This window comes from Lissotriton helveticus, chromosome 11 (assembly GCF_964261635.1).
Source record: "Lissotriton helveticus chromosome 11, aLisHel1.1, whole genome shotgun sequence".
NCBI classification, from domain to species: domain Eukaryota; kingdom Metazoa; phylum Chordata; class Amphibia; order Caudata; family Salamandridae; genus Lissotriton; species Lissotriton helveticus.
In genome coordinates, this window is record NC_136072.1 from 61,705,265 (window position 1) to 61,728,049 (window position 22,785).

A 22,785-nucleotide genomic window follows, 5' to 3' on the forward strand; every position below is an offset into this window, starting at 1 on the left:
CGTAATGGGGCCCTATGCAACAATTCAATCAGTCACTCATCACTTACTTACTTGCAGGTAAACATTCAGTCACTCGTCCACTCCCTGGCCTACCATTTTACTTACACAACCAATTGCTCATGTACCTGCTCACTCACCCTCCACCAAACAGTCATCAACCCCCTGACATTCGGTTTCATGCCTATCAATTCACTTGTTTATCCACATGCTCATGTATTAACTGTCACAGTCACTTTCATCACCTCAAAGAAATATCCACTCATCTACCCAATTTTGTCACTCACCTGTGTATTCACTCCTTCTCATATTAATCCTAATCACCCATTAGCTCACCAAATCAACCAGTAGCAGTCACCTGCCCAGTTCTAGTTTCTCGCAGACTCTGTGGCTTGCCCAATATGGGCACTCAACCTCTGTCTGAGTGCCACATCCAGTAAGACATCCATTTACCTGCTCATTCACCAAGACCTTTACTAATTCCATTATTAACCTCAAAACTATCCCAGTGATATTACTCTTGACATGTGACTGTCCACATATGTTTGGGCCGTGGGTGGGTTGACCACTGAAACTGTGTGAGGGTTTATGAGCTGTCAAGTACTTAGGTATACTATTAACCAGAAATTACATCAGCAGGCACACAAAACAGCCTGAATGAGATATGCAAATTCTGCAAGTTGAAGTCCCTTATGTTTGTGACTAAACTGAAAATTCTACTATGACAGTCAGGATGCTCTGTCTCTTGGGAACAAAACCCAGATGAGGGGCTTTAGTAAACTCCCATCTATCTAGTCCCACTGCTGGCACAGCATCCACCTCAAATATCAAATTCCGTACCTTGATGTGATTGCTTTTGTTTTGTTCCAGGACTTGAGGGTGCACTTGAGTAACAAGGATATATTCTTGTATAGAGATCTGTGATGGAATATGATAAAGAAATATCAACGAAGTGTAATCATTTCAACATTTTAACTTTCTTCTCTTAAATCTCCTTCTCAGACTAAAGAAGACCCCTCCTCTACTTATGGGGAGGACAGCCTGGTGCAAGTTGTGGTTGACCTCTTTTTGGCAGGATCAGAGACCACCACCACTACCCTGCGCTGGGCACTGCTCCAAATGACAAACAATCTGGAAATACAAGGTACGAAGCATAATTGTGTTGCCAGTATACATACTCTGCAGATCCACATAGACACACAATCCATCTTTAGGGGTTCCTACAACATATTCACACGTAGAGCACTTGCAACTCAACATACACTACAATTTTTAAACAATACAAAAATAGGTGGCCCTCTAAACACTGAATGGAGGCTCTGGCATGCCTTCCTCACTACAACTCTCCGTCCATTTTACTTGTTTATTCTTCTGTTTTTCTGTTATTTTCTATGTGTTTGTTCTCTTCACTTCCCCAGTTTCCCTTTATTATCTATATATGACCACATGTTCATTAATCTATTTACATAAAGCACTGTACATCTCTTCATATCCTTTTTCTATGGTTGTGAATCCCTCTATATATTTTAGTATCCTTATTCTCTAGTAATTATCCTTCTTTCTCTAACCATATTGTATCTCCTTTGGCCTTTCTCTTTGAATTGTCATTTATTAGTGGTAGATCTCTGCCCATCTATGGTTAGCTGACCATGAATAACAATACTTGGAAGCATTTGAGAGAGATTCAAATACATTTTGGGGATATATTTTTCCACCAGCTCACAGGGAGTGGTGGTATTTTTTGGAGGGAGAAAGCTAAAATAGCATCAAGTTTTTTTTTTACAAATTGGGAGTCACTCACCTATACAGGCGGGTTTGCTATGTATGTGTGACCGATACATCCATGAGGGTGAATTCCACAGCTATAAACTGGAACATATGAGTGATGAGGATGTCCCAGCTAAGATTTTATTACAAACTGGGGTGTTTTTTTGCCTCCACAATATATTTATCCTGATGAGGATTAATGTTTATCTGATTTGGAAACTTTTTTGTGATTTCCATGGGTAGGCTGATATAGAACCCTACTGCAGCTTTAAAGACACATATCTGAAAAGACATTGAAAAAGATGGGTTGAGCCTATCAGGATGGCGTTTCTAGTGCTTGCAAAGAATAAATAACCAATGTAGGTATAACAGTGGAACGCTAGTTGGCAGATGCAATGAGCCACACATGTTATAGATAGCCCTTAGAATTCTTCATACAGACGGGGGGGGTGGAGCTTGCCGGCATTGATGGTGGACGCCTGAGCGCCGAGCTCCGCTTCATCGCCTACCACTATTCGGCATTTATCCTCCTGCAGCAGCTCTGGTCGGCCGCCGCGGACAGTGCTTAACCCCCAGACACCCCCGGAGTGACCGGGGCTTGGAGCGGTGCAGTTTGGACCCTCAGAGCACGGGCGGCGTCCTCTCAGATATCTGGCAGCGGAGGCCGCGCGGCCTCGGACTGGAGTGGGGCAGCGCCTGGCCTACGTCGCCCGACGTGTGGCGTGGGACGGTCCTGGGAATCCGGGGCTACAGCGGGCCTGCCAACAGGAGCAGCCGTCCGACGTCTGGCGACCGGATTGAGGCGGCGGAGGTGAGCGGACTCCTGTGCTGGCACAGGGGACAGTACCTGATTTGGACATTTTGGCCCAGGCGGGGGAATAACTGCGAGCCGACCGAGTGAGGCTGCTGACCAGGAGAGACTCTGGAGTGGCTGCACTGGTCTAGGGAGCGGCGGAGCGCTGGGGACGCTTGCGCTGTGTGCGTGCAGGACCTGGCTGTGCTTGTGCCCCACCCGGGGGTCTGCCGATTTTCCGCGCCGGAGTACTGGCACAGCCAGAGGAGCGGACTGCTGGGTGCCCTCAATGCTGCCACACAGACATAGCCTGAGACGTGCGCCCGGGTGGCACCCCATTTTAAGCCTATAGTGGCTCGAGGACGCTGTGGGTGGCAGCGGACACCAGCTAAGACATCCTATGCCCAAGGTGACCTCCTGGTGTGCTTGGGGCTCACCCCGCTCGGACTGGCCGCCATTGGCCGCTGGGGATACCGCTTGGACACTGCCCGAGCCGCGCACTCGAAGAGCACGGACACTTTTGCCCCACGACGCCGTTTGGAGACGACGGTGGTGGCGTGGGGGAGACCTCGTGACCGTGGTAGCACACTCCGGCCTAGCCATTCCGCGCCCATTGTGACTTCCGGGGTTGGCCTGCGACTCGCCCTGCTCGGCTGGCCTCGCAACCACCTACACCTTGGCAAAACTGGAGCGGCCCTGTCTGAGGCGCGGGGTGAGTCTACATTGCCGCGGCCTGCGTCCTGTGAGTACTGGGGACATAGCTGGCTGCTGGAGCTAGGTGACCATTTTGGCCTCCCCATTCTCCCAACCCCCCCTGAGTCGGATTGAGCTGCGGACTATCGCAGAGAACGTGACCTGCAAAATGGGGAAAGGTGACAAGACACAAACGAAGCTCCCTTTTGAACAGCGACGTACGAAGGCGCCCGACGTACAGGAACCGGACACTGGGAGGCAGCCAGGAGCTTCTTCTCACCATGGAAAAGGGATTGCAAGACAGTATTGCGCAGATAGGTACGAAGATTGATGCTCTTTCCTACCGCATGGACAGGATGTCCGGGAGAGTGGACAAACATGCAGAACGCCTCGACATGTCGGAAAGGCGCCTAACTGAGGTCGAGGAGGGTCAGATGGAACTGGACAAGGACCGCAAGCAAATGAGCAAGCTTCTGCAGGTGATACAGGACAAATCGGAGGATTTGGAAGCGCGCTCCCGAAGATCCAACATACACATCACGGGCGTCCCGGAGTCCACTCAGACGGGCAAAATGGAGTTATTTGTCGAGAAGCTCCTGACCACCCTGCTGGGCGCTGACGTCTTCTCACCAGTATTCATTGTTGAGAGGGCGCATCGCACTTTGGGACCTCAGCCCCGCCCGGGGGCCCCTCCGAGGCCGATAATAGCTAAACTGCTAAACTATAGAGACAGAGACATGGCGCTTCGAGTTGCTCGTGAGAAGGGACAGCTGCAATACGAAGGGTCAAACATCTCCTTGTACCCGGATTTCACTGCGAGAGTACAGGAGGAGCGCCGGCCTTTTGCCCCTTACAAACAACAACTTCGCGAACTGGGCTTAGACTATGCCATGCTGTATCCCGCGAAGCTCAGGATAAACCGGCAGGGGCACTCCCACTTCTTCCCTGACCCGAAGGCCCTCCAAAAAGCGCTTAAGACTTGGACAAAGGAGCAACGGACTAGCCCTAGGAGTCAGCAAGATAACCGGGACTCTTCCAGCCAATTGGATGAGCAGGAATGACCGCGCAGCCCCACTGAACTACCCAGTTTATGGATGACTTAACCATGGTCTGGGAGACATTACGGGGGCTGTAGAAGGTGCAGCTGGCCCTTTGTTTCGGCTCGCAGCGGAGGATGGGGCCTTCAGATGCTGCTCAAGTATATTCTGCGACGCCGAATGGCGGGGAGACAGTTCCATGGTCTTTCTGCACAGCTTATTACTTGTAATTGCATGGGATGGTTGCTGTCTTTCCGATGTATGCATTAGGCCTGCGCTAGAGGGCCGAGCTATTGCCGGTCTGAAGTTTAAGGAGGGGACAATGCGGGGAGCGCACACTGGCTGATATTCACTGTTCTGCGGCGGCGGACTGCCGTTGAAAGACATACAACGGGCGATGGGGCTAGGGGCAAAGCTACGACAACTGCTTAACTGTAACTTTCTCTTGATCCACGGCTAGCGACCTCTGCCCTAGCGCTATTAGCACTGTGAGTTCCCTCGGGGACTGGTATGGGTTCCTTGGGGAGTTCTTGGGAGGGGAGTAATTTCAGACTAGGCCCAGTTGGGGATGGTCTACTGTGGGAGGGGAAGGCTGTTTTTGTTTGGGGGGGAGTTGGGAAGAGCTTACACCATTTCGATGGTTACACACGCCACCTAGCGCTAACAAGCACACACTACACAACACTTGGAGTAGCCAGTAATAGACGCACGAGTGAGGCACGGAGGTGTCATGTGAGCGCCTTGCACCTTGCGAAAGCATGCCCGCCGAGTACTGCGCAATGGCGACTGACATAGGTACGGACCGTGCTGATAAGATCACGGCCCTTACGTGGAACGTGCGCGGCCTAAATGATCACAGGAAAGTGCGCAAAGTAGTGAGCTACCTACAGAGACACAACATAGACTTAGCCTTGCTGCAGGAGACTCACCTTGACATGGATAGTAGGATATTGCGTCACAGGGGGCTGGAGGGAAATGTGGCAACTGCAGGGTACACCTCACATTCTAGAGGCGTCATGATTGGGGTTAACCCCAGATCTAAACTCACACTGCAACTACTCGAGGCAGACCGTGAGGGCCGATATGTTATCTCTAGATGCACGGGGCGAGGTATGTCTTTCGTAGTGGTTAATACGTATGGTCCTAACTTTGACTCCCCAGATTTTTACAAGGAACTGGCGCGTAAACTACACCCCTACGACACTAATGACCTCTGGTGGGGGGGATATGAACCTCACTCTAGACCCAACATTAGATAGGTCTGCTGGCCCACACCGTAAACCAGCGGCGGCGGCGCTGGAGCTCCGGGGGGTCATGACAAGGTTGGGCCTGGTGGATGCCTGGCGAACGCGCAACCCGACACAGGGGGGCTACACACACTATTCTGCATTCCACAACATACACACAAGGATTGACTATTGGCTAGTCTCTGCTCCCAGAATGGATGTGATTACCAACTGCAAAGTCCTCCCCAGAACTCTGTCAGACCACTCTCCTGTGCTCCTTGAGATACTAACGCGCAGCCCCCCGATTCCCCCGTTCACTTGGCGATTTCCGCCCTACTCACTATTGGACCCGGTATTCAGGGAGGAGCTAGCATCGAGATTAAGACCCTGCTCGAGGAATACCATGAGGAAGCAGATAGGGAAGTAAAACATATGGGAAAATATGCCACGGCTCGGGTGTATGGCGAGCGAGATAGACCAGGCGCGCTGTTAGCCAGGATAGTAGGAGGCGGGAGGAAGAGTCAGATAATAACAGAACTCAATTCAAGCACAGGAGATACCCTTACTGACACAGTGGACATAGCCCAGGAATTTAAATCTTATTATGCGACTCTATACACGGCACGAGGGGGGGGATTAGACGATGACATTGAGGACTACTTGGAGCATATAGAACTCCCCTTCCTACCAAACTCAGACAGGGAATTTCTAATGCACCCGATAGAAAGAGATGAGATATCGGACGCCTTAATGATCATGAGGTCAGGTAGTGCCCCCGGTACAGATGGCCTCACTGCATGGTTCTATAAAGCTTTTAAAGACCAACTGATCCCACACTTATCGACCCTCTTCGATGACATATGCGTGGAGGGGAAGATGCCGGACTCGATGAGAGAGGCGCTCTTAGTGGCTATCCCGAAACCCGGCAAGCCCAGGGCGGAATGTGGTTCATACAGGCCTCTGTCCTTGCTCAACGTTGATGCGAAGCTATTTGCTAAGGTCCTTGCCACTAGATTGGCACTACTGGCCCCTCAGCTGGTGGCCCCGGAACAGGCCGGCTACATCCCGAGCAGGAACTTGATGTATAACATACGCACTGTACTGGGCGCAATGCAACACACGCAACAGGATAGGGCAGCTCTAGCAGTATTCCTAGACATGGAGAAGGCATTTGACTCTGTGGAGTGGCCATTCATGAGGAGGGTGCTGCAATGCATGGGCCTGGGCACTCCTTTTTTACAGATGATCGGAGCACTTTACTACAAGCCGTGCGCTAGAGTACTCATTAATGACCTAGTGACAGACCCCTTCCCGATCACCAGAGGCACGCGGCAAGGCTGTCCCTTGTCCCCCCTGTTGTACGCTTTGGTGGCTGAGCCACTGGCCTGTGCCCTCCAAGAATACCATAGCAATGAGGGCATCTGCTTCCCGAATTACAAGATAGTAGTCTCGATGTATGCGGCTGACACCTTACTATACATCAGGGACCCGGCCAACAATTTGACATCGGTATTGAGGGAGGTAGTCCGGTTTGGCGCATTGTCAGGACTCCGAGTTAACTGGTCCAAATCGCTAGCATTCCCCCTGACTCTTGTCACAAGCCCCATGACTATGGAATACCCACTTACTTGGACTACAGACACAGTTAGGTACCTCGAGGTTCATTTACACACTGATCCGGAGACCCTATTTAGTGCTAACTACGGTACTGCGTTCAGTAGACTGAACTCCCGCTCTCCCTCACCGGGCGGATCGCCATCATGAAAATGGTGGGGCTCCCCAGATTCCTCTTTCTATTCACGTCCATTCCGATGGTGCTTCCCAAAATGTTCTTCAATAGACTACGGCAGGAATTGACTAGGCTTGCGTGGGCGGGCGGACAGCCGAGGGTGAAGTGGTCGCTCCTCACACTACCATACCGTATGGGGGGGCTGGGGGTTCCAGACCTCGAATTATACTACAGGGTAGCGCAGGCGGCACACCTCCACACATGGGTGCACAGGCATAAAGATATACCGCACGTGAAAATGGAGACACTGTTTGCCCAACCACTCTCCCTCCCACTCACGATATTTGAGCCTGTGGATCGCCGCACAGGAATCCTAGACTCACTGGCAGCAACGCAACATGCATGGCACAACCTCTTGCAGTGACAGGATGGTGCGCTGCTGTACTCCCCTAGCATGCCCATTGGGTGGACGCGGTGGCTCCCCCCTCTATGCGAGAAGGGGGTATTGGAAGCTATGCGGACACTAGGGATTGAAAGGGCAGGGGACTTGTTTACTGACGGGGTGGTCAAAACTTGGGAGCAGGCACAGGCTGCTCTGGAGGATCCGTCGCTGCTGACGAGATTCCATTTTTTCAGAGTGCGTCATGCTTGTCTGGGACTGCTGGGGAGTGACATGGCGGAACCGCCAGAGGTGAGGGAACTCACATATGTCATTAAGGCCACATCCCCACGGAGGCTTCTCACACATCTTTACGCCTTGTCACAATCTCATAGGGGGCATACGTACACTACAGCAAGACTAGCCTGGCAAGCAGACTTACAGAAGACATTAGATGACAACACTTGGACATACTGTTGCACCAACACTAGGAGACTCTCCTTGAACGAACGGCATAGGCTTGTCCACTTTAAATTCCTTAACCGTGTATACTATATGCCATCCAGACTCTTTAGATTTGGGCTCCGACCCAATGTGGAGTGCGAGAGGTGTCATTCCCCCAATGCTGATTTTCTCCATCTTGCATGGACTTGCCCAGGCATTGCCGACTTTTGGATTAAAATATTTGCAGAACTTAGCGGTATTACTGAAACTGCTATTCCTCCTGATCCTGCAATGGCGCTAATAGGTTACACCAAGCCTTTACCGAAAGCCATCCGGAGACTGGTCGACATGGGGCTATTAATGGCGCGTAGAGTAGTGATCTGCTGCTGGATGAGGGGTCCGACACCGACCCTTAAGAGATGGGCCAGCGATCTGTTGTTCTGCTGCACGCAATCTGAGATTTACAGCGAGCTGCTGTCCCCCACTAGCAGACCGAAGAACTTTTGGGGGCTGTACCAAACCTACTTGACTGCCAGAGCAGACAGGGAACAACCTCTGGAGGTACAAGGGTCCCAGGGAGAGAATGTGTGACACGCGCTACGAACTAGACACTGGGCCTTCACGCGGGTGCTTACACTGGGGTAGCTAGTATTGAAAATGTGGATCTGACTCCTAACGTGCTAAAGTTGCTGTGTTCTTGTAACGCCGCCTGCCCCATTTACGGGGTTGTTGGCTAACTGGCGATGTACCTCCTTGGAAGGGAAGTGGGTGTGTGCTTGAAGTTGCACAGACTTGTTATTTCTATGGTGGGGGCTGGGTGGGTGGGGTCTGATGCATTGATTGAACTTTCTGTAACTTGTTCTAAAAACCCTAAAATAAAATAATTTTAAAAAAAAAGAATTCTTCATACAGACAACCTCTGGTGTAACACATTTTGAGTTACGTTCCTGAAAGCCCAACTTCTTTCTTCAGTGAGAATTCTGAAGCTGAAAGGGAGACCCTTTTTTAAATAGAATTGCAGGTGAATTGTCAAGATTGCATTCATCCAAACAGCAATGGGGGGACATTGTTTACAATGCGGGGATTACATCGTGATGCCATTACTTCGCGTTTTTTACAACGCAAGACTTGCGCTGGATGGCTTTCTAGGACAAGGAATGGTATAGTTTACTATCCAACACCTTCCCTACTGTACGTAGACTGGAGTTGGAATAGTAAATTATACTACTTCTAAGTCCAGCGCCCTCCAACACAAGTCGTTGTAATGACTAGTGTTTTAAAAACCGCGATGTAATGTACCGCAATGTAAATGTATTCGTTGTAACGTCATACATTCGCACTGGGGTGAGGGAGTTGTTCACGTATTTGCCTGTAGAACGTCCTGAGGACTGCTCACGTGTAACTGAAATGAAAGTGATGGGTGAGTGAGCAACTGAAAAGGACAGAAGAATAAGTTGAAACCACCCGATCAGCCAAATACCCGTGCACCTAATACAGTAATCGGGCAAAGAATATATTTAATGGACAATAATCCAATCCTGAAACTCTGGTAACTCTAATCCTAGACATTTACTTCAACAGTGATGTGGGATGAGTGCTGCCAGAACTCAGGTAGCCCCTATGGGTGAGTAGGGAGTTTTGTAAATAATCGGTGATCTGGTGCTGGCTGCAGCTGTTATGTCCTAAGGACCTGTTAAACGTTTAATCCACAAACGAAGGTTTTACACCGAAGAACTGGTGTGGGATATTCTTTAGTTTAGCATACGTTGTCCTGCTGCAATCGTTTTCTCGCCCATATTGCTTATGGGAACCATTTCACATTCAAGTGCAGGTAGAACTGGGCACAGTGGAGGCACATAACACTTATGCATTTAGAAAGCAGCACAATTTTTGATAAAAATGATGATGCAATATTTGTTCAGCATCTGCAATACAACTCTTCTTGTATTACAACAATATCAGTTCTGTACTAATTTAATGATGTCCAAAAATGACTATGGTAAGGATTAGGAGAATGTAGAGAATCCCCCTGCCACATTCACGTCAATGACTCACGGATCCATTTGAATATCTGGGTGTGCGGGGGTGGTAACTTGCGAGAGATAGCAGACCTCCTTTTCCGCTTGCAAAATGCAGTCACTGAAGTCACAGACCCTGGAAGGGAAAAAGGGCTGCAGTTTAAAAACAAGCATTACCAAAGCCAATTGGTTTCGCCTATGCGAACCAGGAGCGTCCCGTCCCCTGCCAAAGTGGCGGAGGGACTGGAGAAGGGAGCTGGGGAGGGAGGGAGGGATCGGGGCACAAAATAAGAATTTAAAAAAACAACTTACCTGATTGCCGCCACCGTCCTCTCCATCGTGCTTTTCCTGTTTCTGAGACAGGCTCCTAGACTACACTGCAGCCAATCCTGATGCAGCATGAAAGCAGCGTCAGGATTGGCCTGAGCGCTGGGACTTTACGGGCCCAGGCAGACTAGGAGCCTGTGTCTGCTTTCTCCAGCCCCAGCAGCACAGAAGGGGCTGGCGAAAGCTTCATTGCACATGAGTGCTTGGCTAGCCTGAAACAACCGGCCAAACCCTCATGCGCAGAGAAGAGACAAGGGAGTGCACTACCACTTCCCCACCACAGTGTCATCCCCCAGGACCTGCCCCCAAGACTCGTCAGACTCCTGGGGGCGTGTCCAGGGGGATTAAAATAAAATGATAATAAAAGGGGTTTAAAACAAATGTAATTATCGTTTTATTTACGGGTGGTGGCGTGCTCCTCCGCCCTGATGGAGGGGCCGCCGCTGATGCGTACGTCCATTCCCACCCGTACACCATAAATCTGGCCGCTTCAGTTCTGTGGCACATTGTAGGAAGCTGGCGCTGTATATTCTATACCAAAGTGAGGTATAGTGTGCACAAAGTCCAGTGGAACCCCAAAGGTAGGCAGAGGTAAAAGTAGATAGCACCTTACTCTCTATTTGTGGTAGTGTGGTCGAGCAGTGAGGCTGTATCAGAGGGTAGTGTTAAGCATTTCTAGTACACACTCAATCATCAAATGATATCACACACTCAAAGACTGAACTTCAGACCAATTAGTTTTGTATAAAAATATTCTTTTAGTTATTTTATTTTCTAGTACCAAACAAGCCTGACACAGGTAAGCAATAAATACTTTACAGTAGTAATGCAGTTTGTAAACAGTTTGAATAGCAATTGTATAAGCCCTTTGATTTGATTACAGTTAAGCTACTAGTAATGCAAGGTTTTTGAATTACTGTACATATACTTTGTATTGGCTTTTTAGTAGAATATCATGTCAATTACTTTTCAGATTACTTTTGTTACACAGTGCAGTATGCTTGGATGCGGCACTGGGACATTTCCTGTAAATAGGAAAGTAAAGGCGTTTTTGTTATTTAGTTACAGTTTTAAAGGATTTCTTTGATTTTCCAACTCCAAACTTAGAAACTTTTCACAGAAAAACAGTCAATGTTATCCTATGGAGGAAAAAAGGGTTATTGGTTCAAAGGTAAGTATTCGGTTGTGGGAGCTGGTATTCTGGGGTTAGACTCAGGGGTCCCCGAGGGTCACGGATGCACTCTCATTACATCCTCAGCGGCACTAGGGCAGCCGGGAGCCAGGTGCTGATGCCCAATGTTATACAATGGGGGATAGGTGGCCTACGGTTGGTGGTGAGCAAGCCACAAGGTTGTGGGAGAAAAGCTCTTGGACTTAAGCTCAGGGCAGATGGGGATTCACGCCAGCACAAAGGTGTACTCACAGCGTCACTGGGGCGGCCGGGAGCAGAGTGCCGTTTTGGCATTGGGCACCCTGTAGCTTTCAATGGGAAGACCCCGGTTTGTAAACGCACTGCAGGCTCGGGACAAAGGTCTTCTGGGTATGATCACCACTTGGAGAGGTAAGTTGGGATGATGGGGGTTGGTTAGGCACCGTTGGTTGGGCCACTCAAGGCCGTGGGGCTTCGGGTGCAGGAGTGCTTTTTAGGGTCGGATCTCCGTACCAGCTCCTGGTCGCGGTTCGGGGGACCTTCCAGATTGCGGCTGCAGGCATCGGTTGGAGGCTTGAGGCAGTTCGGGGATCACTGGATCTTGGGTCAGGGTCGCTGGGGAGACCTCCTTGTGGTTCTTGACCACTCAGAGTGGTGCAGATTTGCAGTTCTGAACAGAGCCAAAGGTTAAAGATGAACAAATCCGGTGTTCACAGGAGACAAAGTCTTTGGGCTGGAAGGCAGGCAGTTCCTACGGGTTTGTCGAGGTTGCTGGCTGCAGGACACACCGGGATTTTGCAGTAGCAGGTTCGAGGTGGAGACAGGCCGGTAGGGCTGGGGCCAAGTCAGTAGGAGTCTTCCCCATGTTAGCTTTGGCTCGGCTGTTCAGTCCTTCATCTTCTATTCTTCTTGTGGTTTCTTGTCTGAGTAAGCAAGGTTCAGGGGTGCCCCTAAATACTAGATTTAGGGGTGCTACAGGTAGGTAAAAGGTTGTGACCAATGGGTCCCTTCTCTGGAATGGGAACACCCCCTATTATGCAACCCTCCAGTGCCTCACCCTGGTTGGCTGGGTCCCCCATCTACAAGATGACGGGACTGATAATTGTGCTTCACCTCACCCCCCCCCCCCACCTGAGGGGTGGAGTTGGCAGAAGTGGGCATACCTCTCTTCCTCACTTGTTTGTCCCACTGGTTCTCCCGCCCAAGGTGAGGGTCAGAACTAGTGGGGATCAGTTGCTGAAAGCAGCAAGTAGCCTGGGGAAGCTCACAAAGGCGGCAGGTCTTTGAAGCTTCCCCTTCCTGGACCCGGCCCATCCTGGGGCAGGAGGCTTAGCACCTCATCCCAGGATGTGCATTTTTTCAGGCCCCAGAGAGCAGCAGGCTCTCGACCCAGGGGTCCAGAAACATGCCTGGTTGTGGCAGCTGAAAGCAGCCACTCAGCCTGGACACAGTGGTAGGTTGTGTTTCAGGGGGCATCTCTAAGATGCCCTCTGTGTGCATTTGTCACTAAATCCCACACAGGCATTAGTGTGGGTTTAATGTGCAGAGAAGTTTGAAACAAAACTTCTCTGTTTTCAGTGTAGCCATTATGGTGCTGTGAAGTTCGTAATGACAAACTCCCAGCACCATATACTCTTAACGGCAGCAATGCACTTACAATGTCTAAGAATGGACTTATGCAAAAGAAACAATTGATTGACGGAATGCTAGACAATGCAAATATTCACCCCAGTCACAAGGATCTGGGTGAAATCCATCATTCTTTTGCTCACCACACCACCCCAGTTTGGATCCAGCCATATGCAAATCAGTCTTGACCCTGTTCCTTGTGGGAACAGTCCAGCCTGAACTGCCAAGCCAGGTCCTCCCTGGACCGGAAACAAGCATCCTGGGACTGGTTTCAGGGCTGTGACTGGGAGTGATTGTCTGAAAAGTTTCAGCACTCCATCCATCATCTCCTTGTGTTTGCTTTAATTGCCCTAAGTTGGCAGGGTATGCCCAGACTTGGGTCTCTTGCTCACTTTGCCACTGGATTCAAGCTAGCCTGGTTGATGAAGGGTGTTTCCTTAGAACCGGTCCCAGGATGCATGTTTCCGGTCCAGTGAAGACATGGCTTGACAGTTCGGGCTGGACTGTTCCAATGAGGCACAGGGTCAAGACTGATTTGCATATAGCTGTGTCTGAACTGGGGTAGCAAAGGGAGCTAAAGAATGATTATGGATTCAACCCAGATCTGTGACTGGTGGTGAGTGTCTGAAAAGTTTCAGCACTCCATCCATCATCTCCTTGTGTTTGCTATGATGTAAATGGATATCAGAGGGAGCAGGATGCATACCCCTGAACAACGGTCTGCTTCCCCTGATGCCCGTAGACTGTAATAAGAAATAGAAAGCTTTTCCTTGTGTACGTGAGCATGGATATCAGTCCCTTAGGAATGACGGCATCCAATCAATGGTTTGCAAACAGCAGACATATATCATTTTGATACACAAGGAGGAGGCCATCCCTCTCATGTACTTTTTCCATATAGATTTGCTTCTAATCATGTAACTTTTGTTTTTTCTGGTCACAAGGCCTATAACTTTGCTCATCACACTCTTTGTTACCACAAAACCCTTTTGTAAATTGGGTCCTCTTGTTTATCTTTAGTTTTATGCTGTCATCGCTATAGCTTGCTCATATGCCTTTTGGAAGTCCCAAAGAATTTAGGGGCATTATCATGGGGATTGTCACACAGTGCAGTGTAGCGAGTCACCTTGCTGTGCTGAATTGTGTTACAGGGAATGGGCAGTAATGTGCCATATTTAAAAGAATACGGCGCATTCCTGCATTTCCCCTCCGCTGGCGCCGTTTTGGCTACCTAGCACCAATGCAGGCACCTTTCTAACACAGTTCAAGGGTGCCTGTGTTGCATGCATGATTGTTTTTGTGTAGGAAGTGGCACATTACAGCACAAAAACAATCCTGAGAGGTATAATCCTCTATCTATGTGTGCTACAGAATGCAGCACACAGAGAAAGAGGAAGTAACAAGGAGAAAGTAAAATATTTCTCCTCCTTTCACCTCTCCTAGGGAGGAGTATCTTTTTGGGGCATTTCCAGGTTTACCAGTTCTGGTAAATCTGGGAATGCGTCAGAAACCATGAGAGATGCATGGGAACACCCTCCGCAACACCCATGGAACACCTTATTACGGCAGAGCAATGCAATGTAGCAATTTACCCTGCATTGCCTTACTCCAGATTTATAAAGCCACCCAGGGCCACGCAAAGTGACTTAAAGTTTGTGTCATGCATGTACCATGCTACGTAGTGCAAATTTGAAGCACACCGGGTCATAAATATGGCCCTTGGTTTGATTACCCTGGCCATGTTGGAAACCAAGACATCTTCTGCTGTTAACCTATTTCAATGAAGCGGGCCAGTTCACAACCCCTATGAATAAAGCAGTACTATAGTGCATTGTTAGCTGCCTATTGATAGGAGGGAGGAGCAACCCACGGGCAAAATATTCAGTCAAAATTCCTAAGTTGGGCAGAAGCACATAGTGGTCCGGAGTGAATGATGCATCTAAGTACCTTCACACTAGTCTTCTATGTCAGCAGACCTTCAATTAAAATATGTCAGCGATTACATTATAGACTACTGTGCATTGGTGTTTAGGAGGATTTTCAAATTCCTTTGAGAAATCCAGCTAAGTTTGTTCTAATTGTTGGCTGTCACATCACTCAGTAACTACATATCCTTAAAGTGCAAATATCTTTCCTTAGATAAAGTCCAGAAGGAGCTGGATGTTGTATTTGGTGATTCCCAGATTATCAATTATGAAGATCGGCATAAAGTGCCCTATACGAATGCTGTTATCCATGAGATCCAACGCTATTGTAACATTGTGGGAGCTGGAGTTCCAAGACAGTGTATCAAGGAGACAACGCTGGAAGGGTTCCAAATTGAGAAGGTATTGACATACACTCCCATGACTTTAGAAGACCTTACATGTGTAGCCTTCAGAACAACTGCTGTGCAACGTTTTCCCTTTAAACATAAAAATGTAAACATGCAATTTTTTTTATTGGAGTTAGGGTTTTTATAGGGGTTTTGGGTGTTAGTGTGTTAGATTGAACTGGTTGTTATATCTTTCTAAAGAAATTGTACGTTTTTGTAGTTGATTTTTATAAATATTTTTGTGAATGTATTTTTTTAAAAAGTTTAAATGAAAATATGTTATTTGTAGTGCAGTTTTGTTTTATAGGGTTCGGGGGGTAGTGTACTACAGTTTTATTTAATGATTTGTTAATTTTAATATATTTTGTTTTGTATTATTAAGTTTTATACATGTCATTATTCTTCAGGTTGTTGGGCTCTAGAGAGGGTTCTGGTGGGTATTGTTTCAATTGCATTTAAATATCACCCTTTAAATATGTAATTATTGTTCAGTCAGTTCAGTCAGTGACAGCACCTACCTGCAAGGGGATGTCTGAGGGGGTCTATGTGACCCGTTTCCCCCCTCCAGAGGGTGTCTTTGCCTCTGCGCCCTAGTCTGTAATACGGTGTGGGTGCAGAGGCAAAGGGATTTCCTCATTTGCATGGGGCACGCCCCCATGCAAATGAGGGAACGCCCCTGAAGATTGCGCTGGTGCTTTAAATACGCCAGCGCTATCGGAATTACAGAAGGGGCTGCACAAGCATCTGCGGCCCCTTCTGTAATACGAAAGTGCCTGCGGGGCGCACAAAGTGTGTGGAAACGCCGATTGCGCCCCCGGGTCACTGTCTGTAATACGGTCCCAGTTGTCCTTCAAATGGTCAGCCAAACTTGGACACAATCTATTCATAGCGCATCCCTTACCCTGGCAAGGAAATATGTCATTCCTAGATCTCAGGGCTGGAATCCAGCCAAAAATAATTTGCAAATTGCTTTAACCTTTATTTATTTCCTGTCATGAGGTGCCGTCATTAAAGCCCCCTAGCTTTGTTTAGAACAGGAAGATGCTTGAACTACTAAACTCTCCAGAGGGAGATTAGTAGAGAGGAAATCCTGGGCACTTTGTGCCAGGGGCGGCTGGCATGTACTGAGGGAGGTGAGACAGGGGCACAAAATAAAAATAAAAATTCTGCCTTGCTGTGTGACATAGTCCTCGCTTGGGTCTTCTCTCCTCAAGGCAGGCTCAAACGCAGGACTCCGTCAGCTCCCCTAAACATTCCTGCCACTGCTTTCAAGCTGTTAACCAGCTTGAGAGAAGCGCCAGGTTTGGAGGGAGCGGCCTCACTGAGCGCTGTCAAGAGCACTCTAGGCCTATGCTTTCTCTAATCCAGCTGCCTAAGACAGCTGGGTTATAAAGGTGTAAAATGCACATGTCTGGATGGCCGTCGCTAGATAGCCAGCCAAAGAGACATGCACATTTTAAACGTTAGTGCACAGCTCCCTGCTGCCACTCGGCAGCACTGGCCCCGCCCCACCTTGTCACTCAGGGGCATATTACCAACAACTAGCGATAATTATCGCTTGGTTGGCTTAGTGGCAATAATTTTATCGCCGTGTAGCGACGATTTTTATCGCTTAGGAGCCTTGATATTATCAAGGTTTATCTCCTAAGCAATAAAAATCGGCCGAAATGCATGAATATCGCTGAAAAGTCAGAGATATTCATGCATTACCGAGCAAATGCTCTTAGCCATGTTATCCATCTCCCATTGAATAACATGGCTAAGAACTGCTCAGGGCAGGTGTTAGCTTTTGGAGATATTCGCGCTTAGCGCGAATATCTCCAAAAGTTGGTAATAGGAGATAGCGATGTTAGCGACTGTTTCCAGTCGCTAACATCTTGGCACGCCCACTTTGCATGTCATTAGTGATAAATTTCTCTGATTTGCAAAGCGGGGCCCAAGATGGTCGCTATCTCCTACTAGCTGTCGCTAACTGGTGTTAGCGACAGCTAGGTAATAGGGAGATCATTTTATCTCCGCTTTCTTGGCTTTTAAAGCCAAAAAAGCGGAGATAAATCCCTTGATAATATGCCCCTCAATTCGGGACGAGTTGCTGAGAAATAAAATGGCACTAAATAAACTTTATTACCATTTTATTTTTTAGCTCAGGGTCTTGTGGGGCGGCGATCCTCCGCTCACATGGAAGAGCCGCCCCTGCTTGGTGCTGGTCTAGAGTTTCTTGCAATCATCCTGTTAACTTGTGAGGCAGACATGTGCTTGTTCTATGCCTCTATTATGGGCTCCATGAGCCCCTCATTGAAAGGGGAGTGTGGTTCCATTGTTGCCAAAGCAGGCTGTAGTATCTCAGTTAAGATATTCAATAGAGCTTCAGCTGTAGTAAGCTGCAATTCTTGCACTTTTGCCCCTTTCCTCAACACAGCATTAAGCAAAGACACCTCCTTGGATGCCAACCCTGCAGTGCACTTTCTGCCCACATCTGGTGAAGTGTCTGAACTGCTGGCATTCTGAAGTACCAATGAGCCAGCTGTAACTGAGTTCACTGAGTGGAGAAAATTAGCTGGCTTGCTGGTGTCTTCGTCATCTTGAGGGATGCTTTGTGGCATTTGGACAAGGTCCAAATCTGAACCTAAATAGGTCGTCCATGGTCTGCCAGTACTACCAGGCTGGATACTCTCTGTACCTGGCTTGTTCTCTAAGGAAATTCACCTACCTCCTGGACCACATCAAAATAGATCTGTACTGTGTGGAAGGAAAGGAGGGGAGTGTGTTCATTGATGGCACCTGAATCTATGCCATTTGAATTGACCCGAGTGAAGTTGGTAAATGCATCAGATGTCAAGGTGGAGCAGTAATCACCAGCACGGTATTTAGAGTAGGGTGACTCTGGGAGGCCGGGGTGCCCTATTGTACGGCACTGGGGCCACTAGCCTAACAATCAGAGGACCACATTGTTCCAGTGGTCTTCATGTGTACCAGAGGCACGTGCAGTGTTCCAAAACAATGTGAAAGAAATTCTGGGTATTTATTTTATTTATTTAAAAGATGTATAGAGTGCACAGCTACCCAACAGGGTTTCCTGGTGCTGGAGCAGACATAGACGAGAGTGGACCTCAGTTGGCCATTCGGCCTAACTAAACAGAAAAGTCTTTAGCTTTTTTCAGAAAGCGAGGAGAGATTGACAATTCCAAAGATCTAGCGGAAGGGAATTCCTTAATTTCGGTCCCAGGAATGAAAATGAATGGCCTCCCATGCGAGTCAGACGTACTCTGGGGACAGGCAAAAGAGAGAGAATGGCCGATCTTAGTTTGCGAGAGAGTCGATAAGGTTTGACAAGATTGAGTATGTGCACGAGGAGCAGGCCGTGCTGAGCTTGAAACATATAACAGAGGGCCTTAAACTCGATACACAATGAAGTTGCTGGAGCAGAGGGGAAACGGAGGAGTGCCAAGGCAATTTAAAAAGTAGGTGGGTGCTGCATTCTAAATGAGCTGAAGACGTTGTAGAGAGGTCTTGTCCGCACCCAGATACAGCACATTACCGTAATCAAGCCTAGATACCACCAGGTTAAATATCCAATGGGGTTGACCCAGTATCCCTATGAACCTGGGCAGTTAATCAGTATTATCAACAATTGGTTCATTCGGGTGCACAATATTTCTTTTACTTTCTCATAAATTATGTAGTATTCAAAACATCTCTTTACTCAAAGAAGATTCTTTTCTTACAAAGCAAAACTCAGCAACTATGCAATGCAAGATGGCCGCCTGGTAGGAGCTCTAGTCCGGAGCTCCTAGTGCTTGGGATCCCTTCATGGAATTATCCCGGATAGCACCCATCTCCGCCGAGCAAAACAAGTAACTGGATTCATAGCAAGTAACATGTTTAACCACAAGTAACTGGATTTTAAAAGCCCTGCAACACTCACCGGAACAGCAGCAGCGGAGCCCTGGTCGGTGGGGAGAGCTTGCTGTGGATGCGGCTGCTGCTCAGGCGCTGGACATAGGAGGAGCTGGAGTCCGGGATCACCGGAACAGCAGCGGAGCCCTGGACGGTGGGGAGAGCTGGCTGCGGCTCGGGCGCTGCACATTGGAGGAGCTGGAGTCCGGGATCGCCTGGAGAGGTCGGGCGGCTGAGGGACGCGAATCGGAGGAGGGCTCCCGGGACTGCACCGGACCTGTGGGGGTTCCACTGGGGTCTCGCACGGCTGGCCTCGCCTGGAGCTCACCGTGAACGTGAGTGCTGTGCTACCCACGGGAGGGATACCAACCATCTGTGGCCCCGCCCGTCACCACCGGAGCTGAGGAGGGCTCCCGTGTCTGCACCGGACCTGTGGTGGTTCCTCTGGTGAGTCTGGGGTGGCGGGTCGCGCCTAGAACAGCGCACACATCCATCGGCGCACCGGCTGCGGCAGTGAGAGCGGATCTCTGGTCTGGGCTCGCCGCGGACCCGGCAGCCAGAGGAGATTGTCGCCGCCGCGCCCCCCCCCCCCCTGCAGACATCGAGAGGGTCGGCTCCGCTGGGCATGACCGGAGCTCACCCCCGGGGGTCTCCCTCTCCCAGCATCACCGGTTGCAGGCTCGAGCCGGGTGAAAGGACGGGCACCGGGAGCATCAAGGCTTGCCACGGACGGACGGGACAGCTGGATCAGACTTCTCAGCCAGGGGAGACATCGGCCATTCCCCGCGCCACCCCTGCTACCGCCAGGAGTCGACGGGCACGGAGTTGCAGCCTGGGCAGGGGTGCTATGCTATGAGTGGCCGCCTGAATCACTAAAAGGTGTGTACACATTAGTCTTTTACTCTACTGATCATTTATGCCCTCTCTCTGCCCGGACTGATCAAGTGTTAGTTTTCTCCTAACAAGGGCATTTTCGGCGACGTGGCAGAGTCTCTTTTGTTAAAGATGGCGGGGGCTATAAACTTGAGTAATAAATCGCACCACTGCCCAGATGACCATGAAGATGCATACCAACTCGGTCAGGGGTCACCTAAACTGTGATAAGGTTCTCTCCTCCTCACCAAGCAGCAACATGGAAGCAGCAACATAGAAGATGGACCAACTCGACCTGCCCATTAATAGAAAGGGAAACTGAACTAGCTAAATCTAGCAACAACAGACAAAGGACTTATACTCCTGCCTCCCTATTCTCTATTTTGGCGGCCATCTTAGACTAGTCCGCCACTTCGGTGGCCTTCTCAGACCAGTCACCCTCATTAACTAGCTTTCCCTTATTTCTCTTTTCTATTCTCTATGCTTTTCGTTTTATAACCTCGTGCACTTTTATTGCAGTATTATACTTCATATTATATTTCAGATTTGTCTATTGCACCTATATTGGTTCCAGTATATCCTTAGTATTTTATTCCTATTTGTATACTGTATATTTTGTAAGCTGCACCCACCTCACTTTTATCTCTATTATGCACTGATTGCTACCTCATATATTTTGCTCATTCTTGTAAGCTGCACCCATTCACTTTCTATTCCTGAATTACACCGATGCTACCTCTTACAGTCTGTTTATTTATTTTTGACCATTCACTAGTGTTACTTTGGGTCCATTTAACTGATTGCTACCTCATATATCTTGCACATTTTTGCAAGCTGCACCCACTCACTGTTTATTCCTAGACTGCACCGATTGCTACCTCTTATATTTTTGGCCACTCGCTAGTGTCACTTTTGTGCCACGTAACTTACGGCTGACAGTTGTTTTTTGCACATGTGTATTTTTAGCGTTCTTCCTCCCATACCCACCTTTACAGCCTTCCCAACATGGATCTCATCGGCAAGCATACATATAGAATCAACTACCCATCCACTCTCACAAAAAATGCCGCTAAACGCTTTAAACACAACTTCCTGAGGTCCCACCCTGAAACACCCTTTGCCGACTCCTACTTCTCACCGGTCAATGGAGCCCTGAACATTGATATCATCTTCCACACCTCACGCAGAGCTCAATGGAGAAAAGCGTTCCTCACCCTACTCACTGTCTCTACCACTAGGAAAACGGCTCATGGCCTAACTCTCTCCATCACACCATCCCAACTCTTCCCTGGCAGAACCACCATTACTATCTACAATAACGGGATTGTCCTAATTCAATCCACAGACAAGAACCTGGAACTATTAGACAACCTGTTCCCCAAGTTCAAAGAGCATCTTTCCAACCCTCGGACCGCCACCCATAACTCCTCTCGCGCTATCACTCATGACGTCACAGCCCCCGCCCACAACCCCTCTAACCGGACACAGCATCAGAACGACACACACCTCACCTCTACCCCCAGCACCCCAGTCAATCAACCACCTGCTGTTACCACCCCACATTCCTCAATCACAGCCACAAATCTCTCCTCCTCATACACTAGCCGCCCACATACCACTCCCAATCCCCCCTCCCCTGACATCACAACTTCCACCAACAACCCCTCTAACCTAGATCAGCACCAGAACGACACGCACAACGACAAATCCTACCCTTTGTCCCCCCGTTTCTCAGTCCCCACTACCACCCGCTAACTAACAATGCAGAGCACACCACTTCTATTATTATAACTCCCCCCCCCACGACAGGACCGTGACCATTTCCAACACCATTTCCCCCCTACGCTCAGCCCTCACTACCCTTCAGGCTCCCCCATCACCACCATCATACACTCCAGTCCCACCCCGCTCTCTCCGCCTACCGCGAATTCCCTCCTCTACACCACCAACCTCCTCAGTACTTCATCCACTCCCATCGCCCCCATACCCTCTCTCCTCCCTAACACCAACCCGTACGCCTACAACACAGAGCCCTGCATGAACACCAACCCACTCCCCCACCCGCACGATAACTTCCAGGGCAGCCACTCACCCAAGACTTTCACCCCCAGCACTAACACTCATCCCACACTGGACAGGATCATGTCCTCTCTCCTCCAACTCAAAGAAGACATTCACACCATCAAAGAAGACATTCACACCATCAAAGAGTTACTCATCACACCACCTAGACTCACCTCACTCACCACCACGCCCCCTCTCAACTTGCTCTCCAACCGTCCTGATGACGCGCACAAGCTACATCCCTCACACAGGACCGAGATCTATGCCCACAATCGCAACAACCGCACCCGCCGCACACACTGGACCGCGATCCCTGCCCACAATCGCAACAACCGCCCCCGTCGCACATGCAACCCTCTTTCGGATCGCGACACTCTCACCCTCCTCCGCTCCTACGACCCAGCTCCCCTAAACAACACAACCGCCTCGCACCTCCCCATTCCCACGA

The 22,785-nt window shown here is 49.2% G+C and overlaps 1 protein-coding gene across 1 annotated transcript in view; it reads left to right on the top strand.

Moving 5' to 3' along the window:
• LOC144790699 (cytochrome P450 2J2-like) overlaps positions 1-22,785 on the top strand; it is a 205,153-nt gene that overhangs the window by 106,740 nt on the left and 75,628 nt on the right. Inside the window, exons 6-7 of the mRNA XM_078665422.1 lie at positions 1,000-1,141; positions 15,329-15,516. Of these exons, the coding sequence (XP_078521548.1) occupies positions 1,000-1,141; positions 15,329-15,516 (330 nt within the window). The remainder of the gene's footprint in view (positions 1-999; positions 1,142-15,328; positions 15,517-22,785) is intronic.